General features: G+C 45.9%; 1 protein-coding gene across 6 annotated transcripts in view; it reads right to left on the bottom strand.

The window, feature by feature from the left end:
- Positions 1-246: 246 nt before the first annotated feature.
- Positions 247-21,834, bottom strand: part of SUDS3 (SIN3A corepressor complex component SDS3) — a 30,516-nt gene continuing 8,928 nt past the window's right edge. For 3 of the 6 annotated variants that reach the window (XM_028709536.2, XM_028709539.2, XM_028709540.2), the window contains 7 exons: positions 21,369-21,525; positions 20,321-20,416; positions 19,329-19,390; positions 17,263-17,284; positions 15,832-15,937; positions 6,447-6,531; positions 247-1,375 (listed from right to left, as the gene is read on the bottom strand). In XM_028709536.2, the coding sequence (XP_028565369.2) occupies positions 1,277-1,375; positions 6,447-6,531; positions 15,832-15,937; positions 17,263-17,284; positions 19,329-19,390; positions 20,321-20,416; positions 21,369-21,525 (627 nt within the window). In that variant the 3' untranslated portion in view covers positions 247-1,276. Of the gene's footprint in view, positions 1,376-6,446; positions 6,532-9,721; positions 9,768-15,831; positions 15,938-17,262; positions 17,285-19,328; positions 19,391-20,320; positions 20,417-21,368; positions 21,526-21,834 lie in introns of all 6 variants that reach the window. The other 3 variants (XM_077920138.1, XM_028709538.2, XM_028709537.2) reach the window with 3 other exon arrangements.

Below are 21,834 nucleotides of genomic sequence, written 5' to 3'. Positions count from 1 at the left end.
TGGCTGCAGCTCACAGGAAATGATACATGGCAGGCTCAGGCTGAATAAGGAAGGAGTGCAAAAAAACCGGACCCCCCACAGGTGTCAAAAGAAGGGCTTTGAGGATCCATGCAATTGCTGCGTCGGAAGAACGGGCAAGGGTTAAAAGAGGTGGTTGATCAGGCCTGGTTCAATCAGAATTCACAAAACAGGCTGGACTGGGACAGCCAACAGCGCTGGGGAGAAAAGCAGACACCACACAGCAAGTATCGAGATAAAAAGTGTTTTGCAAGCAACTTCACCACCACCGCCAGGTCATAAAAACAGTACAGCACTCTCTAAAGATTGGCACTGCACATTCCATCTGGTTCCAAGAATTACTATCCCTTGAGATTACATTGAGGGGCTTGCTGATGTGTGTTCTCTTTCTCTCACTCACTCACACACACACACACACACACACACGTGTCCATACAGGGCTCATGCCATCTCCATCAGCCGCCACCCAAGAATCATCGCAGCTGCAACAACAAAGAGAGCAGCTTGTAGGACAGTCACCAGCAGTTTCCACAGCGCTGCTCACAGAACCTCCCTCCCACCCAGAGTCCAATTGTTCCTTTGATTCACCCTCCATAGGAAACACAAAGAAAACCTTGGGTTTGCTCGTTGCTGGGATATACAAATGGCTACCGCCCCGCCCGCCCCTTCCCTGAAGCTTCGGAGCAATCAAGTGCGATCCCCTTAACCACACTTTCAGTAAAAGCAATTGGAAGTTCAGGACACCCAAGGACCTCGGAAAACTCCCATTTCCCTGCGTGCCTAACTGCGATCAGCGTCGTTCACGGGGTCGGCTGTTTAAGAGGCACTGCGGTCGGATCTGTCCTCCATTCAGCACCTCTCAGATGTGCAGGCTGCCCATTGCGTCTCCCCAAGGCTACCCTGCTTGCGCCTCTCAATGCAAAATATATATATATAATTTTTAAAAAGATACACCGCGTGTGCTCTTCTGCAGGATATACAAGAATGGAATGGACTCGAGACCACAGGCATACATTCTTCTTTTAAGTAGTCTTTGGAAATGAGAAAGCTAAACTAACGCTGTGGGGGTGGGCTCTGGTGCATGGCGTGGGTTCACGAAAGAGAGAGCGAGGACAGCAGGAGCAACGTGGGCAGCCAAACAGGCAGCATCCAAAGGATCGAGGAGGGAGGTGGACCTTCTGCTGGTTCAGACCCAGGAAGAGCAACCACAAGTCTCTGCAAGAGCTGATTGTCTTTAACACAGCGCAGGGCCAGAGAGTCACGCAGCCGACCGCCGCCGGATGACGAAGGCTCCGCGCTGGAGCTGTCCAAGGTAGATCCGCATTTTTGTGCTGTCACTGGTTTTCCTCACCCAGATCTGCAAGGTTTTTTGGTGTGGTTTTTTTTGGGGGGGGGGGGAGAGACAAAAGGAAAGTCAACTTTTTGTATTTTCATCTGGGTTGGATTATACAGTCCGCGCTTCCGTGAAAATATATCAAGGTGGTAAAAACCACAAGCGGTTGGGATAAAAATCAGCAAAGCATCAGTTAAAAACAACAATGAAACGTCAGTAAATAGTTTGGTGAAAAATAAACCATGTTGCACCTCTTTACCCTGGCAAAGCATTTATATTATTATATTATATTATATTATATTATATTATATTATATTATATTATATTATATTAATAATAATTTTATTATTTAAATACTGTCCATTTGGCTGGGATGCCCCAGCCACTCTGGGCGGCTCCCAGCAGAATATTCAAACCACGATAAAACATCAAACATTAAAAACTTCCCTCAACAGGGCTGCCTTCAGATGTCTTCTAGAAGACAGGTAGTTGTTTATTTCCTTGACATCTGATGGGAGGGTGTTCCGCAGAGCGGGCGCCACTACCGAGAAGGCCCTCTGTCTGGTTCCCTGTAACCGCATTTCTCTCAGGGAGGGAACCGCCAGAAGATCCTTGGAGCTGGACCTCAGATATAAATCCTATCTATGTCCCACCTTTCCCAGGGATTCAAGGTGGCTTACACAAATTAAAACAACATTGGTAAAGTACAAAAAGCTAAGAACATACAAATGGTAATCGTTAAAAACTAATTAAACACTAACAGAAGTAAAATATAAAAAACAAATCTTTTAAAATATAGATAAAAAAGCAAAGCACTATTAAAAGCCCTCTCCTTAAAAAAACCCAGTAATTTCCCAGAGACCTGTCAGAATAAGAATCTTCACTGATGATAACTGAGATATATATTTTTGGAGTTATCTTATTTCTGTGATTGTATGTTGTTTTAAACTTTTTTTAAGGTTGTGTATTAGCTGTTGGAACACATCCTGAGACCTTAAGGTGAAGGACGAGTGTAGTAGTAGTAGTAGTAATATTATTATTAATAACAATAATATTAATAATAATAGAGGCCTGTCTATGTAATACAGTCTGCAGAAGGTTAGGGCTGGCAGAGACCCTTTTCTGAAACCCTGGGGAGCTGCTGCCAGTCAGTGTAGGCAACACTAAGCTGAACAGTTTTCTAGCTAGGTGCAAGGCAGCTTCCTATGCTCCCCAAATTCCCTTTTTCTTGTTGGAGGTGTCAGGGATGGAACCTGAGGTCATCCTGCGCCCAAAACAGGTGCACTACAGCCTCTCTCAAACGGTCTTGCAGCAATTATTTCATTTCCTGCTGAAATACGAAAGACAAAATGCACCTTTTCCCTAAGCTGACTTGAGAAATACGTCACGCCTACTTAAAGTGGCCGGCGCCAGAAGAATCCTTCTCCCCAAGTTTGGGCACGTCTCCGGCGACAGGGCGAGTTGGGACTTAATTTCAATTATGCGGGCACCTAACCGCATTAAGATGCTTATTGTTAATGTTAATAAGAGCGAAATTGCTAAATTTGATTTAAGGTTATGTTCTAATGCATCTCTCGGTACGACGTTGCACGCTCACTTGAATAATCACCCACTGAACATAATGACATCTTTGTGACTAGTTTCGTTATTAATTGAAAGAGACACTTTGAATAGCAGCCATAACTCACGAGCCTGAGCGAGCCGTACAAAATGTTTTCCTTTTAATTGCCCACTTGTTTCGAGTTCCCATGTTTTGCTCAAGGCAGGGTTTTATGCAGCTTCGTGGAGTTGGAAGGGGCCACGAGGGTCATCTAGCTCAACCCCACACAATGCAGGAATCTTTGTGCCCAATGCGAGGCTTGAACCCACGGCGCCGAGATCAAGAATCTCATGCTCTACGTGAGCTACCCCACATGTATGGAGAAAGGCAGATAAAAATGTAAGAGGAGATTTGACAGAATTGCTGTGTCTTTTCCCTTTACCTGTGCAAATAGCAACCTTGCCAATAAGCTGCTGAGGCACATAGACTCAGAGTTGGAATGGACCGTGAGGACTATTCTAACCCAACTGCCTGCAATGCAGAAATCTCTCGCCCAATGCGGGACTCGAACGCACAACCCTGAGGTCAAGAGTCTCATGCTCTACCAACTGAGATACAGTGGTACCTCGGGTTACATACGCTTCAGGTTACATACGCTTCAGGTTACAGACTCCGCTAACCCAGAAATAGTGCTTCAGGTTAAGAACTTTGCTTCAGGATGAGAACAGAAATTGTGCTCCGGCAGCGCGGCGGCTGCAGGAGGCCCCATTAGCTAAAGTGATGCTTCAAGTTAAGAACCGTTTCAGGTTAAGAATGGACCTCCGGAAAGAATTAAGTACTTAACCCGAGATACCACTGTAAACAGATGAAGGCTATTTTGCTTCCTCAGCCCCTTTGTGAAATATGGGATGAGCCAGGAAGTGTGGCCACTGGTCTTTGGTTAAGAACGCAGGGGGGAGTTTTATACAGAGTTGGACCACTGGTTCATTTAGCTCCGGACCATCTGCACTGGCTGGCAGCGGCTCTCTCCAAGGTTTCAGGAAGGGATCCTTCTTTCGCTAGCCATACCTGGGGATGCTGGAGATTGAAAATGGGCTCTTCTGCATGCAAATCAGAGGCTCTCTACCACTGAGCCAAGGCCTTTCCTCTAAAAAAGAGAGTAAGAGCCTAGTCCTCACGGTTCTGATTAAAGGGCTGGATTAAATAGGAACACGGGAGGCTGTCAAATGTCAATCAGAACATCTAGCTCGGCACTGTCCATCTAGAGAGAACCATAGCCATAAAATGGGTGCTTCCCAACAATTTCCTGTTGGTCTTTCTACCTGGCTGTGTTGGAGTCAACAGCAAACCAAGCCAAGGAGAAGAAAATCCAACCTCCAGAACAAAAACTCAAGCAACCAACTGGGTAGAGAGGAAAGCAGAAACAGTCCGAGCAACTACAACTCAAATCTCATGCTGCCCTGCTCTCCTTCGAAGGAAGGTACAGAATAGAAATCTAGTAAGTAATAAAATAACTCAGCAGAGGGGCGGTGGAGGTATAAACGACCGCTAGACTTTTGAAAAGCTGGGATCAAGTTCATCAACTTTGCTGAATAATTAAACTCAATAGTTTTAATTGGATTTTGACTAATTGTGCAATTAATTGTTACTGGTTTGAATTTTATTGTGTTATTATCTTCCGTAGTGGGTTATGCCAACCACTATTCTGACTGCTTTTTATAGGGTAGGAGGTACTGGGGATGGGTTTAGGAAACCAAGGGAGGAGGCGGCCTGAAAAAAAAATCCCCTGGTCTAGACCAGGGTTTCCCAAACTTGGGTTTCCAGCTGTTTTTGGACTACAACTCCCATCATCCCTAGCTAGCAGGACCAGTGGTCAGGGATGATGGGAACTGTAGTCCAACAACAGCTGGAGACTCGTGTTTGGGAAACCCTGGTCTAGACCAAACCCCCAATGCATTCACCAAGGTCTCCCTGACTCGCTTTAACTGAAGATGCGGCAATTATTTTTCCAAAGGGAGGATCAGATGATGTGTGCGAGCCAACAATGAGCTACATTTATGTGGTTCAGGAAGGTTTGGAACAGTCTCTAAGAGGCCTTGTAGGTGATGCCTGGTCGCCACTGGCCTCTGCCAGGGCCTTTTTGATGGTGGCTCCATGTTTGTAAAATCCCCTCCCTGGTAAAGTGTATCTGCCTGTGCCATTGACTTTCCGCAGAAATGGTGAAAATGTTGCTATTTGCACCCAAACATTTGATGGCTGAAGGATATTGCTACCGGCAACCCTGAAATCACTGGTTTTTTAAAAGTGTTTTCAGAATGTTTTTAAATTGTTCTATTGATGTGTCTGCCACCCTGGGCTCTTTCAGGAAGAAGTGTGGGATATAAATTCAATCCATCAGCTGTCAGCTCTTGGCACATAAACTGGGATGGAGAACTAGATAAAGAGCTTCACTTAGTTACGGAAGAGTAATTGTGTTTAAAAAAAATATATGGTCAGATGAAGAGTTTCGGCTTAATAAATGCATCTCACTTCCAATTCCCGAAGCTCTGCCACCAATTGCTGCCATGCAATTGACTAGACAGAAGATTCAGTACCATATTTTTCGCTCTATAGGACACACCCAACCATATGACGCACCTTGTTTTAGAGGGGGAGAACAAGAAAAAAAATTCTCGCCCTCTCTGCTCAGCACCCCTTCAAAGAAGTGGCAGGAGAAATGGAGCCCCTTCCATTTCTCCTCCCGCTTCACTGAAGGGGCACTGCACAGCTCTCCTTCTCTGCTGAAGCCAGGAGAGTCTTGCTCTCCCGGCTTCAGTAAAAGGAACCTGAAGCCTTTGGAGCGCAGCGCAAGTTCCCACTGTGCTCCAAAGGCTTCAGGAATAGCCGCCTGAAGCCTTTGGAGCGCAGCGGGAACTCGCACTGTGCTCCAAAGGCTTCGGGTTCCTTTCGCTGACCCAAAGCCTTCGGAGAGCAACGTGAGTTCCTGCTGAAACTCTAAAGGCTTCAGGAGGCTATCCCTGAAGCCTGGAGAGCGAGAGGGGTCAGCGAAAGCAACGTAAAGCCTCCGGAGCGCGGAGGGAGCGCTCCCTCTGCGCTTCGGAGGCTTCGCGTTGCTATCGCTGAAGCCAAGGAGCCTGCATTCGCTCCATAGGACGCACACACATTTCCCCTTAATTTTTGGAGGGGGAAAAGTGCATCCTATAGAGCGAAAAATACGGTATTTTGCTCCAAAAGCTGCATTCATCCTGCCACTGGAAAAGAGTCAGGTGGCTACATAAACAAGCACACTTCGCTTGTGTGCATACCATAATTTAAAGCACAGTGCCGCCGCCCAGTAAAGAATTCTGAGAACTATAGTTTACCCCATGGAGCTGCAATTCCGAACACCTGTAACAAACTACAGTTTCCATAATTCGGGGGGGGGGGGAGGTGTACACAGCCAGAGGCAAGAAAATTAATAATATTTTGTAATGGTCCACAGCCCCATTGAATGCCAACCCCTTAGACTTCACACCTGGCATCTGCCTGCAAAACTCACTGAAGACCCGAGCTTACCTCATTGGCTCCCACGGAACTGATCACACAGCTGATTTTGGTGTTCTCTTTCGACTCCAGATAAATAGCCTGGCTTTTGTGATACCTGCAAGTAAAGGTTAAGAGCTGTGAGTCTACTTGACACTCTGAGACCGCCCAAGATCCCAGCTTACAAAAATCATCCTCTGTCCCCCACTCCCCGCAAATGAGAATGAGCCATTTGCCTCCCGAAAAAGGAACATTTTAATCCATGGGCAGTTGATGTTGTGCCTTGCAAATGTTGCTGGACTCTAAACTCCCATCATGCCCAGCCAGCAAGGTCAATGGTCAGGGATTATGGGCCACCAGATTGGCTACCCCCGTCATCACACACCCACTCATTTTGCTTTGACCTTAACAGCTATCATTTATGCCTTGACACTTGAGATTTCGTATTTTTAGGGACCTCTCCCACTTTTGCGATTGTCATTTGATTTTAATGTTGTATTTCAAATTGTTGCGACCCACCCTGGGAACCTGGGGGTGAAAGGCGGTTAATAAATAAATACTAATAATTTATAAAATTGTTCTGGGTGCAATACTATCTCATTCAGAGGCACAACTAGCAACTCGGGAGAAGGGCAGAATGGATGCAACAGAGTGAAGACCTGGCCATAACACAAAAAGCTTTTGATAGTGTAAAGGTAAAGGTAAAGGTACCCCTGCCCATACGGGCCAGTCTTGACAGACTCTAGGGTTGTGCGCCCATCTCACTTAAGAGGCCGGGGGCCAGCGCTGTCCAGAGACACTTCCGGGTCACGTGGCCAGCGTGACATCGCTGCTCTGGCGAGCCAGAGCCGCACATGGAAACGCCGTTTACCTTCCTGCTTGTAAGCGGTCCCTATTTATCTACTTGCACCCGGGGGTGCTTTCGAACTGCTAGGTTGGCAGGCGCTGGGACCGAACAACGGGAGCGCACCCTGCCGCGGGGATTCGAACCGCCGACCTTTCGATCGGCAAGCCCTAGGCGCTGAGGCTTTTACCCACAGCGCCACCCGCGTCCTAAATGCAGTAATGCCCTTTGTCTGCAAACTATGAGCAATGCAGCTGACTCATTCCCCTCTCTAAACTGTGGTTTAGCATTCAAGAATTCTTCAAATGTATAAACACAACAGCATTCCACAGACTACACCGGCCGCTTTCTCCTGCTTCAAATTTATTATGGCTTCTGCTTTTTAATGTTTAATGACAGCCAGTGTGCTCTTCACTGCAGGGAATACTGATGAAATGTAGTCATTAGCAAAGGGGCTTATAAGTGCAGACTAGATGCGGGGAGAGAAATGGGAAATTTGGGGTTATCAGATAGTCTGTATGTGCTATATCTTTTTTTTTTTTTTTTAAATTATATGCAAGAAAAACTACAGGAGTTCAATATAGGACCCAAACTGGAGTTCAACAGAGCCTCATATTCAAAAGGGGAAATGGTGGATTGTCCAGAAACCAAATCCATGTTTATTGCATGCTGTGGGAAAAACAATCTTTATTAAATTTCTCAGTGATCCAAACACTGCAGCCTCTAGGCCACGAACAATAAAACATGAAATAACAAACCAACAGGTGACTAATAATCAACAAAGAAATCAGTCAAACAGCTCATTTGAACCTGCCGCCCCCGCACTCCACCATCAATTTATATAGGGAGCAAAATAATAAAAATACATTAAGTAGTTTTAAAGATCTCTTAAAAGCTTCCCTGAGCTTCTCTCAGGGAAAAGGATCTCCTTTGCTGGGTGCTGAAATGCAATTAACACAGGTGCCAAGTGAGCTTCCTGAGGGCAGCATTCTACAAAGCAGGAAGGGGGGCAGAAACCAATGAAAAGACCCTCTCTGCATAGTTTACACCGTCTGTGTTGAATCCATCAGAGTTCTATTTAATGTCGTGTCCGAGGGCAAAATGCGGTGAGGTGCCAGTCACAGGATTAACAATGTGAATCGTATTTTAAAAGTAATGTAAGATCTCCCTTGCACCTGCAATCTGCTTTTTTAAAGCCACTAATGCAATTGCTAATTGTGCAAAATGAAGACTTCTCTCATTTAGCCCCCCCGATTCTGGTGTTATGAAAAGGTGTGGGCGGAGAGAAAAGACATCACTCAAATCTGCACACCATCTATGCGCTCATCATTTGATGGACATTCTATTTCTTCTCCAATCATGTCACAATAGCGCACGATTTCCAGCAGCCACGTTATCACAGAGCAAACAGAGCGTGCTTGCTATAAACTGGGGACACACAGGATGGTGAAGAAGCGGACCCGAGTTCCTGCACACAGTCTGCATTTCAGCCACCAAGCCACCTTTTTAATTACAAAGAGTTTGCTGGATCAGGCCAATGGCCCATCCAGTTCTCCATCCTGCTCTCACAGTGGCTGACCATCAGAAGTCTGTAAGAAACCCTCATGCAGGATCCGAGCACAAGAGCCCTCTCCCCTCTTGCGTTTTCCAGCAGCTGATATCCAGAAACATTTCTGCCTCCAACCACGGAAGCAGAGCATAGCCACCATGGCAAGTAGCCACAGAGAGCTTTCTCCTCCATGAATTTGCCTAATCCTCTTCTAAAGCCATTTAGGTTGGAGGCTTTAAAAGAAGGTTAGGCAAATCTGTGAAGGGCAAAGGCTATATGCACTGCTTTCACACTTTTGCAAGGAAGAAACCTGCCAAATACAGTGGTGCCTCGCAAGACAAAAATAATCCGTTCCACGAGTCTCTTTGTCTAGCGTTTTTTTCATCTTGCGAAGCAACCCTATTAGCGGCTTAGCGCTATTAGCCGTTTAGCGGCTATTAAAGGCTTAGCGGCTATTAGCGGCTTAGAAAAAGGGGGGGGGGAGCGAAAAAAAATTGCAAGACTCGCAAGACGTTTTCGTCTTGCGAAGCAAGCCCATAGGGGAAATCATCTTGCGAAGCAACTCAAAAACGGAAAACCCTTTCGTCTAGCGGGTTTTTCGTCTTGCGAGGCATTCGTCTCGCGGGGCATCACTGTACGAATAAAAAGGTCATAGGGAAGCCTATGCCTAGCTTTAAACAGTCATTCTTTTGCCATCAGGAGGAAGGAAGGAAGGATAGGAAGAAAGGAGGACAGAAGGAATATAGAAAAGAGGGAGCATTCAATTCTCAAGCTGATGTTTCATTCCATTTTGACACCTGACAGATTTTAATATGCACTCAAAATGTTGTCCTCCCACACCAAGAAGTTATTTTTAAAATATTAACTACCCTGCTGAGGCATCATTACAATCAATAACCAAAAAAGAAATCTTACAGCAAAGGGTGGGGGAGTGCAGTGTTGATCTTGAGGAATAGGAATGCTAGGAAAGGGGAAGGAAAAGGGCCAACAGTGACACTCGGAAGGAAATCAAGCCGTTAACAGCAAGGTGAAATCGAGACACACATATATACCATCCTGGGGGCATGGAAAGCCAGTGCGATGGGGCAGAGAGTATTTGACTCAACATTTCGATGCCCTGTTCAGCCACGGTGGTCAGGCATTTTCCTTAGCCATAAGCCTACCTTGCAGGGAGGCTGGTGAGCACATGAACATGCCCCACATGCGCTCCCCACACCACCACTGAGCTTCTTGGAGGACAATGCCGTGTTTCCCCCTGGTAGGTAGAAAGCTGCCTTCCACTCAGGCAGACCACTGCTCCATCTAGATCAGTGTTGTCAACACTGACTGGCAGCAGCTATCTTCCAGGATTTCAGACAGGCTGCCCCTCCCAGCCCTAACTGGAGATGCCGGGGACTGAACCAGGGACCTTCTGTATGCCAAGCAGATGCTCTACCCCTGAGCTACAGCCCTTCCCTTGTACGGACCCATTCACAGCCCAGCTTAAATAAGGCGTGTGGGTTGGGTCTTCTTTTCTCACAGAAAACTTTCCTCGAGCGAGATCAAGGATGGCTTCCAGCACAGAGCAGGCAAAGAGCCTATTCGGTTTAAGAAGCCGAGTCTCGAATGGGAGAAAGTACAGAATGCGACTGGGATGACTGAAACCCCCTTCAACGCTAATTAGCTGACGAGTTCAGACAACCGCCCATATGGCAAGTACGCTAATGCTGAAGGTTTTAATTAAATTTCACTGCAAAGGATTAGGCAGAGTGGGATCCCGCTAAACAGCACTGCGAGAGAAAGGACTTTCGGCTGTAGAAGGGTACTCCCCTCCTCCTTGCACACCTGCCTGGGCTTCCCTAAATCCTGTTTAGGGTTCCCTCAACCTTCCAGAGCAAAGCGAGCCAGTGTGGCGTAGTGGTTAGCGTGTGGGACTGGGACCTGGGAGACCAGGGTTCAAATCCCCACTCAGCCAGTCGCTTTCTCACACTTAGCCCTGCCTTCACAGCAGTGTTGTGAGGATAAAATGAGGAGAGCTATGAATACCACCTTGAGCTCCTTGGAGAAGAAGGGAGCAATAAATGCAATAAACAAATAAATTTTGGGAGGGCAGAAGTTCCATTGTACTCATGGAAATCCTTGCACCAGTAGATCTGTTCAGCTAGACATTGCCCTCCTTCCTTCCCCAAAAATTACTGTTTTGGGCACCTTCAGTTATTATGTCACTTCTTTTTTAAAAGGTCTTAAGTCTGACAGCACAAACCCTCCCCAACTTGCACTGTCAGAAAAATTAACAGCTGTGAAACAAATAAATAGAGCAAAAGTTATGTTTCTTTCTGTTTGGCACCTGCTTATTATATATTTAACAACCTCCTGAAAAAGAGAAAACCTTCTGGTATTATTTATTACCGAAGCATTTGTGGCCACAACCATCTCAAAATGTGTCCTCCATCGGCATATCTTTTCCTCTTCCAACTGACATCTTTCTGGATTTGGCAATAGATGGCCTTCTCAGAATATATTATTTCTCTAGCTCTGTGATTTCAATATGCATAGCTTCACTATTAAGATTCAATTTTATTTATTTTTCTGTATTATTCCTTTGTAGTTTCTTTTCTTATGCTTTACTTGTTCCTGTTGCATATTTTGAGTATTGTATAGTATTTTTTCCTCTCTAATGAAAAATTCCCAATAAACAAACCCAGCGCTATCCTTTTTCAATAGGACTTATTTTGAGCAAACTGGCTAGCTAAAATCTAAAGAATTGCTTCAGATGCACCTAAATCTGGGGTTTTTTGATACTTCCCCTCGCCTTCCAACACCAGACTTCCTTGGCACCCACAAAGCACTTCAGAACCTCCATGCAGTTTTAAAAAAATGGCTTTCTGTGTGGCTCAGAGGGATGCTGGCCCAAAGCTCCCTAGAGTTTTGGGTGGAAATAGTGATGGGGGTCATTTGAGGCCAGAGAGAATGCCATTCTTAGGCCATGACTAAGGGATCATAAGGCTTGGTGTGAAAAACACTGCAATTTACAGGAGGCGGACATTATCAGAAACCAGATATTCTTCCTCCATTCTTGGAGGTGCATTTACTTCAACAGACAACGCTTTTCAGAGAAGAGATCCAATTAGGAAAAAACAGGATTGGCACAGCAGATCTATGGAGATTTGCAAGGGACTCACCAGGCCAACAATGAGTCGGGGGGGGGGGGGGAAGGGTTACATGTCCAGGCTTAGGGGTGGTCAGTAGTATGTTCCCAAGGCCACCCTATGTCTATTGTTGGATGAACTCAATGAAATATTTGGGAGCCCTGCTATATTCTGCAGACCAGTCTGGATTCTTACATAAAGGGGTGGTCTCTAAAAGGCACATTACTGTTAAAAACAAGCAAACCATTTCCTCCCAAGCCTCCTCTCATGGAAAATAATTTCTGATCTCATTCTGCCACCTTGTGGCAAAAATGCTTCTGAGAATGAGAATAAAAGATGTAGTGTTCCAATTCTATACACTCACTTAATTTACAAATCCACTCTCCCTTTGTTGGTGTTAAAAAGTTAAGAATGGAGTGGAAGTATTTCGAAGATTATATGTTAAAATATTGTTATAAAAATGACATGCTAATAGGCTTAGAATAAAAAAATGTAAGCAATAACAAAACCAATAAAGAAAGAAGGAAAAATCAGAATTTAACAAAAATAATTTATTATAGAATGCAAGGGGGAAAAGGTAGAAAGAAATATAAAGAAGTTGAATTGTTGTGGAGGGAAGTAGAGGGTGGGTGGTGGGTTTTATAATTAAGTGTATAATTATGCAGTTGTTGTAATTTGGATATTATATTTTATGTGAGGGAATCATTGTGAATTTTGGTTATTATCTATATATGTTAAGTTTCAATAAAGATTTTTTGGGGGGAAATGTAGTGTTCCAGAACTTCTGTTGTAACTTTGACCTGAACCCCTAAAAAACGGGGGTAGATCACTGCCAGATTTTAATTCTGAAAGTAGATCGCAGTCTCTTGGGAGTTGGCCACCCCTGTGCTAGTGGATCGGTGATCAATTTAGATGCCCTCCAATGTGATGATTCCAGATGCTACAAGACTCCCATCAGCCCCTGCCAGCAAAAGCCAATGGCCAGGGTTGATGGGAGCTGAAGTCTTAATAACTCTGCATTAACTCAGGAGCTGGGCTTCCTATGTGGCTGCCTACTGCCTGCATTTTGCAGAAGCAACTGAAGGTCTTTTCCCAGCTGGATAAATGGGCCTTTTACCAGGGAGTCTACTAGGTTTTATCCTTGCTTTTGCTGTTTCCAAGCTATCTTATATGTAAATCTCCCTGAGAAGATTCTTTAAATACAATTAATGAATAAACAATAATAACATCTGGAGGGCAGCACGTTAGAAACCCCAAAGATGGTCAATGCCCACCCCCTTTACTTTGTTGACAGCTTCCTGGGAGGGTGGAATCGAGGTGCTTGCCATCACTGGGGCCAGACCAGATTTGGCAATGTAGAAACTCTCATTGCAACCTGTCATGTGTTCAGTTGGCAGGGCTGTTATTTTTGGAGCTAAGTGGCACTTGAAGTGCTGTTCAATAAGCATGAAGCTTGAATCTGATTGCAGCCCCCCCCCCCATTTATCCCTTGAACGCTTGCCAAGCTACACACCTCGCTGGCCCTGTTTTCACCTGGCTTGAACACATCCTGGAATTGCAACAAGTGCCTCTTGCTGTGAGTCTCTGTGAGACCTGCTTGGCTGACCTGTTTCCACCTAACCTGGAAGGGCAGGGCCCCAACCAACTCCAGCTACAACAGCTGCTGCTATTGTTCAAAGTGACAGGGACCACCTTACTGCAAATCCGGAAAAGCAGGCTCCCTAGAGCAGACATAGGCAAACTCGGCCCTCCAGATGTTCTGGGACTACAACTCCCATCATCCATAGCTAACAGGACCAGTGGTCAGGGATGATGGAATTTTAGTCCCAAAACATCTGGAGGGCCGAGTTTGCCTATGCCTGGGCCTAGAGACTACCAGAGTGGAGCTTTTGTTGGGGCCAGGATTCAATTACAGAGGTATGTTATTAGGATTGCGCTTTTGCATTTTATTGTTAGATATTATTATGAATTGTAAGGGGATTTTTTTTTTTAAAGAACATGAGAGCCTGCTGGATCAGGCCAATGGCCAATATAGTCCAGAATACTGCTCTCACGACGACTTGTCCCTATGGGAAGCCCACAAACAGGATCCGAGTGCAAGAGCGATTCTCCCCTCCGGCAATTTCCAGCAACTGGTATTCAGACACATTACTGCCTCCAAAAGTGGAGGAACATAACCATCGGGGTTAGAAGCTGCTGACTGCTATGCTACGAGGATATGGCTACCATGTGCTCTACCACTGAGCTGCCGATAAGAACACAGGAATAGCCAGGCTACTGGAACAGGCTGGCGGTCTACCTAGACCAGCATCCTAGTCTCACAGTGGCCAACCATGTCTTTGAGAAACGCACGAGCAGGACTCAAGCACAAGAACACTCTCCTCTCTTGCGGTTTCCAGCAAGTGTAATTCAGAGAAGCATTGGTGCCTCTGGAGGAAGAGCAGAATATGATTACTCCTGTCTGAATGGAGGATAGAGGAGTGTGCAAGTACAGAAACTAGCCTACTGTACAGAGATAAAATTCACGTTAATCGCTCTGCCCATTTTTGCCTCCAGCCCCAACTTCTGCATGTGGCCCTCGGGAGGCTGTCCAGATGTGAATGTGGCCCTTGGGCTGCAGAAAGGTTCCCTACCCTTGGAAAGGGATGAGCAGGCAAGCCCAGGGGTGCCTTTCATGGCCTGACTAAAGGCACGTAAGACTGCAATGCCCTCCAATCACTGATTGGGTAATGCAAGGAATCAGATCTACCCTATACCTTCTGGTTATTAAGCACTATGGCAAGAAAAAAACAGAAAAAGAAAAAAAATCTTGCTTGTTGGAAGCAGGTGAGAGAGAAAGGGGGAGTAAGATGAGAGATACAGAACATAAAAAGAGGAGCGCCACACCCCCTGGTAGAAGTTTAAAGCCTTTACATATCTTAGGGCTAGGCCAACAATTATCTGGAAAAACATTTCCTGATAATTCTTTACAAGTCTTCTTGAAGTGCTGGGAGAATTCCCACCCCCACACAAAAAAAATCATATTCAATTATATGCCCCACCCCGACCTCTTCGGACTGTGAATGAAGTAGCACAGTTGTTCATCCTGCCTTAATTATATTTAGTTTTAATATTGTGGAAGCGAACCCTTGTAGAACTGAGCAGGGAGGATGGGAAGAAAACTAGAATTAGTCAGCTCTGCCCTATTATTGACTCTGGCGCCACCTACTGTTGGTCTCCCTGCTTTCCAGCCTACCAGTCTCAAGGGGCCCCAGTCAACACTGCATGAGTATGAACCAACAACTGAGCTTAATTCCATGTCAAAATTTTCTCAGTTGAGAACTCTCTTTGGGGGGGCACCTCAAAACTGTTGAAGAAGTCCACTCCTCTCCCGTCACATTTCACCACGCGCAAATAGGATGGAGAATTTCTGAGAGGCCATTTTCCACTTCGCCCTGAAAGAAACCTAGGCAGTTGACTTACACCAGGCATAGGCATAGGCAAACTCGGCCCTCCAGATGTTTTGGGACTACAACTCCCGTCACCCCTGACCACTGATCCTGGTTAGCTAGGGATGATGGGAGTTGTAGTCCCAAAACATCTGGAGGGCCGAGTTTGCCTATGCCTGGCTTACACCAAGTCAAGCCAGTGGTTCTCCAGGGTTTTGGACAGGAGACTCTCCCATCCTACTTGGAGATCTTGGAGACTGGACCTGGGACCTTTTGAAGCCACAACAGATGCTCTGACCACTGTGATACAACCCTTCCAACACTGTACGTAGAAGGGGTAAGGCTCCTGGATGTTCCTCCATGAAATTGCTCCTTCTTTGGCCCTTTCTATCCTTTGATCCTGACCATTTCTACAGCTCAGAAGGCCATGACATCAGAACACACCCCACCTCCCCACACCAAGCCTTACCATCTTTTATCGTAGTACAATTTGCCATCTTCTATCCTTGCCTCAAACCGCTGTGCTGGGGATTCGGCAGGCGTGGCCGGCAAGTGTTCTGGTGACGAAGGAGACGCTGGAATAGAAGAGTGAACTCTATACACAGTCTAACCCCTACGCAGCAGCTTACGATTCAGGCAACACTGAGAGACTGCTGGGACCTTAAGCCGACAGTGGGAAGTAAAAGTATTAAGCTTTGTGAGCAGAACACACAGGCAGAGATCCGGTTTGATTTGTGCAGGTCTACCTTGCAGAGAGTGTCAACCGGATACCCTCCAGATGTTTTCGGACTACAACTCTCATCAGCCCCAGCCAGAACAGCTGTGCTAGCTGCAGCTCATGGGAGTTAACATTCCCAAACATCTGGAGAGCACCAGGTTGGCTGAGCCCTGTATTGGTGCTCCTCCAGATGTTGGTGGACTTTAGCTCCATCAACCCTGAACACTGACTGGGGCTGATGTGAGCTGCGACTCCAACAACATCTGACTGCCCATGTCCTGTATTATCTACTTAGATTAAGAGCTGCTCCCCAGGGTTCTCAGAACCCTACAAATGCAAAGCAAGTGGGTTGCCTCCGCGGATTCTAGGGATCCAGCATGGCGCAAGGTTTAGAGCGGGGGCAGGGAGCCCAGGGCCCTCCAGGTATTTGCTGGACGGCCCATTATCTCTGACCATCAGGCTATGTTGGCTGAAGTCAATGTGGGTTCCACAGCTAGGAATGGCTACACTGAACTCTGGCTCCTTCCCAGTTTTGAGTTTCTGTTTTCCCCCTCTGCATAGCTGGGAATTTTGGGGGACCTGTTAGCACTGGGAGATGTGAGAGTTCCAGTCAAAACAGCAAAAGAAAGCTTTTTGATAGCAACATTCATCCAAGCATTCTGCTATTTCTTGGCTTTTCAAAGGTCATTAACTATACTCAAATCTGGACCCATTAAAATTATAACCCTATATACTCTAGCACAGTGGTTCTCAACCTGCGGGGTCCCCAGATGTTGTTGGACATCAACTCCCATCATCCCTGAGCTCTGGCCTTGCTACCTAGAGGTGATGGGAGTTGTAGTTCAACAACATCTGGGGACCCGCAGGTTGAGAAAGGCTGCTCTAGCATAAAGCAGTCTACGATAACAATGCAGAAGGGCTACATTAGATCCGGCCAGGTTATTTGATCATCCAGCCCAGTTTTACCTTCTCTGACCAGCAAAAGCTCTTCTGGGTCTCAGCAGAAGTCCTTCCACCATCCCTTACTGCTCGGCATCCTTTTAGCCAGAGATGCCGCAGGTTGAGCTTGGGACCTTCTGCCCGAAAGGCAGGGGCTCCACCACTGAGTTACACACCTTCCTATCCCCTAAGCCATTTTTTGAACACACTAGGAAACCTTATTGGGGTGGGGATGCCACTTACCTGGCCGTTTAGGTGATTTAAGCTATAAAAAGGAAAAACAAGAAAGCTGTTTTAGTGACTCCGTACAAGAACATAAACCGAAAGAGAAATAACTGACCTAACAGAACATTTCAGGAAGGCCAACATGTCTTCTGAATGGGGATCTTTATTCCCAGCTGGCAAGTTCCAAAGAACTCAGATGCCCACTCCGCAGTAACCCACAGTAGGCTTTTAGTGTGGCTGCCTCCACTCTGTGGAGCAGAAAACAGCTGAAGATGTTTCCCCAGCTGGATAAATGACGCTTTATCGTGAATGTCTGCTTTGCATGGTTTTGGTTCTGCTTTAAATGTATTTGTTGTCTTTGTGTGTTTAACAGCTTTTAATTATTCTTATTGTACACAGTCTTCGGACGGTCATTTTCAAGAAAATTTAAAAATCATTAATAATAGGAATAAATTAATCTGAATGGGATTGAAATGATGCTATGTATATACAGGCAACTCCCCATTTATGCGGGGGTTATGTTCTGAGGCACCGCACATTTAAGAGAAATCGCGTATATTGGGAACACCATTGAAAAGCAAACATGACAATCATTGCCTCCAAACCTCCTTGCCCAAACTCCAACTCTCCATAGGGCTCAAAGATCAGTGCAAGGGTTCCTGGGATTGCACTTGCAAAGGCTATTGGGATTGCTAGATGCTGTTTTCACGCGATTTTTGCACTCTTTTAGGACTGTTTTTGCCCCTTCTCATGCCACTTCTGGGTTCGTGGGGATGCGTGTGTGCATTGAACGTGTGTAAATGGGGAGTTGCCTGTAGTACATACACACACATGCTTTTTAAATACAGTGTTTTTAGATGTGCAACTCTATTATGTTTATAACTTTCACAGATTTTTGTATTAGGTTGTAAATCACTTTAGAATGCCTCATAGGAAGCAATTCAAGTATTAAATTACTAATAATCTATTCCGATTGGCATCATGACTAGTGTTATTTCATTTTGGGCTGCAAATCTTTGGATACATTTATTTATTAAAAGGATTTTTATGCCGCCCTCTCACAAAATATCAGCAGTTTTCACTAACACAAAACATTTTTAAAAAATGAATGTAGAACAGAATTAGTATCAGTATATTATTAATATTCTAATGTTAATTCAGTAGTGCATTTAATTTTTTTAAAAATGTTCTACCTACGACAATATGCCTCACTAATCCACCAGCCAGTCATGCTCAGTCTAAACTACAGTGACTCTCTACCCCTAAGGACAGGGTTTGGGGCAGGCTGACTGTAGCCAGAAAGCCTCCTGTCTACTGGCTTCCACAACTGCCTTTAGAGTCTCTGCCCAGAATTTCTGGCTCCTTCTACATTTTAGGTCCTTGGTGGCTCTCTGGTACCCATTTGTTCTTGGAAACAGAGAAAAACCAAGAGCTGTGAGCAATGTTCGGCAGCACTGATGTCAAGAGATGACAGGGGATACTGGCCTGCTCTTCTGACAACCAAGAGATAATGTCCATTCACCTTGGCCATTCTCTTTAGCAACTCTTGGGACTCAGGCTCAGGCCACTACCCTCACTGTCCTTTCTTTGAGCCCCCAAGTGTTTTGCCTAGTACACGCCCTTCAACTGAGATCATGCTTTTTGCTTGTCAGGATGGGGGGTGGAGAGGGGCATGTGAGCTTGCGTTGAAGCTAGTCTACTGCACTGATCCAAAATTTACATTCATTGCTCCACCCACTTTTGCCTCTGACCACACCCACCACTGGCATATGCCACCACCTCCCACCCCCAAAGGTTGCCCAGAAAGGAATGCGGCCCTGAGAGCCAGTGTGGTGTAGTGGTTAATTGTCAGGCTAGGACCTGGGGGAACAGGGTTCAAATCCCCACTCAGCCATGAAGCTCATTGGGTGACAATAGGCCAATCACTCTTTCTCAGCCTAACCTCCCTCCCAGGGTTTTTCTTGGGATTAAATGAAGAGGGGGAGAAGCATGTAAGCCATCTTGAGTGCTATGGAGAAAAAGGAGGGGTTTGTCTGAATAAATGAATAAAAGTAAATCACACCCAATGTACGCTAAGCACTTACCTTATTGAGAATCCTCAGATCCTCCATTATCTGTTCGTCTGTTAGCAGGTAATTTAGCTGAGGTAATCCAAATTAAGGGGGAAGTAACTTTGGAACCATGTACAAAAATGTGGCTTGCATCTCCTGGGCAGAACTTAGCCCAGGAGTGACGCCCCTCTTTGTGGCTACTTCTGGGTCTCTCCTTTGGGGGGGCATATCGCAGACGTGCCACAGAAGGTTCACTTGCTATGGCAGGTGAACTATTAAGCAGGCAAAGGCCGACTCTGGCTGCTAGCACTATACGGAACAGTTCACAGGGGGAGAACCCCAGGAAAGCCCCATCGCATTGAAGCTGGCAGGACTGAGCCAAGGGGGTGTGGAGGGGACTTGTCCCAGTGAACAGAACCAAGCAAAGCCCCTGCTCTGAAGCAAAAGGGAGGAGCAATGGTGCCCCTGGATAACCTCCACCACTAAAGGAGGATGGAGTTGCCACCTAGATGCTTTCATGGAAAGCCCATCGGGAGAACCTGATCACAAGAGCACTCTCCCCTCTTTTGGCTTTCAGCAATTGGCATTCAGAAGTTTGCTGCCTCCGACTGCAGCCATTGCATACCAATGCATTGCATACCATAGCAGCCATTGATACCAATCTACCTTCTGCCCACCCATCTGGAGAACATAGGAAGCTGTCTTACAGTGGGCCAAGCTAATGTCCTGCTCTGACTTGCAGCAGCTCTCCATAATTTCAGGCAGAGCATCTTTCCCCCATCACCTGCTACTTAATGCTCATTAACTAGACATGTCAGAGGCTGAACTTGGGATCTCCTGCAAGAAGAGCTATGGTGTAATGACCAGGCGCATTGGGCCCCACTGTCAGCCAATATGCTGTGCAGCCGCACATAGCAGGGGAGGATTTGCCAACCGATAAGCTCTCTTTTCAAGGAAAGCTCGTGCACCTATGACAAAAGCTGGATCATGGGCTGTGGCGGATCAGGTAGCTGGTCAAAGGATATCAGGGGCTGGCTTCCGCCTTTTGTCAGGGATGGGAACGGGGTCGTTTGGCCGCCTCCGCAATTTCCTTGTCATGATGGGCTTCACTTCCATGGAGTCTGAAGAAGGAAGTTTTTTTCGTGAGGTCCACAGATTGATTAATAAAAAACAGAGAAAGAGAAAAAAGAACTGTGCTTTTCCACATTAATCTTTTTTTTGGGGGGGGGGTGTCTCTTTCTTTCATGCAAAGACTCAGCCTGTGACTCTGCCCCTAATTTGAGAAATATAAAAGTGTATCCTTAATTTTACTCAATATATAGTATCTACAAACCGTATGCATGGTGCAAACGTGCAATCGGGATTCAGCGGTGAAAGCTGCAATCCTATGCGGTTAGTAAAATTCCACTGAAATGAGCAGCATTACTTTTGAGTAAGCAGGCTTAGGGACACAGGTCACTACTTTCTAATCAGAGTCTGCTAGCTCAATAAAATGCCCTCTCTTCACTGTCAGCAGCTTTTGTAAGAACACCAGAAGCTACCTTATACAAAGTCAGGCCATTGGCCCATCTAGCTCAGTAATATCTACTGTGACCAGCTGCGGCCGTCCAGGGTTTGAGACAGGGAGTTGTTTCCCAGCCCTACCTGGAGATGCCAGGGACTGAACCTGGGGACTTCTACATGCAAAGAACATGCTCTACCACTAAGCCACAGTCCCTGTCCCAAATGTACTTTTTTTGCAGACAGTGCTTGCATGTGTTCAGAGAGGCATTTCCCCTTCTCTCAATCTAATTCATCCAATAATGCATTTTCCTCTAGGTCTCAGGCAGAAGTAGGTTTACAATGCCATCTGATCCTTTTTTAACTGAAGATACCAGGGACTGAACCTGGACACTTCTGGTTACAAAGCATTTGCTCCATTGCTGAGATATTAATTAACTGATTCATTTATAAGATTTCTTACCTGCCCTTCACCATAAGCTCCCTAGGCAGATTACGACAATATAATTGTACAGTTATATGCCCTCTTCCCCAAAGAGATATGCTGGCTTTATTATATTATTTTGTATTTACCTCCTGTTAGCTCCATAGTTAGCTTCTCACTCTCTATCATTTTCTTCTTCTCTTCCAACTCGGCAATCAAGTTTTCCTTGAGTTCAATTTTTTTATCTTCAAATTCTTTCACGGCCGCTTTCTTCTCCTTGATGTAGTTCCGTTCCACCTGCTCCGTCTGAGCCAAGCCCAAAAGAAATCAGGGAGTCATCTACAGGGCAGAACCACATCAGGTACACATAGTTGCTGATAGGGGAACCACTGTGCTTGGGGTCACCAGACTGAGAAGCTGCGGAGTCGGAAGTTACACCTGACAAATGGTGCAGGCTTTCCCAAACTGTGCGATGAAACTGCTCATGTGACTTCTCACCATACGGAAAGCAAGTATGAGGACTTAAGAAGAGCCCTGATTGATAAGGCCAAAGGTCCATCTATCCCAGCATCTGTAAAGTTGGATACATGGCCCCCTGCCTCCTACAGGAACCTG

The sequence above is a fragment of the Podarcis muralis genome, chromosome 16, assembly GCF_964188315.1.
Source record: "Podarcis muralis chromosome 16, rPodMur119.hap1.1, whole genome shotgun sequence".
Lineage (NCBI taxonomy): Eukaryota > Metazoa > Chordata > Lepidosauria > Squamata > Lacertidae > Podarcis > Podarcis muralis.
This window is presented reverse-complemented; position numbering and strand designations above follow the sequence as displayed.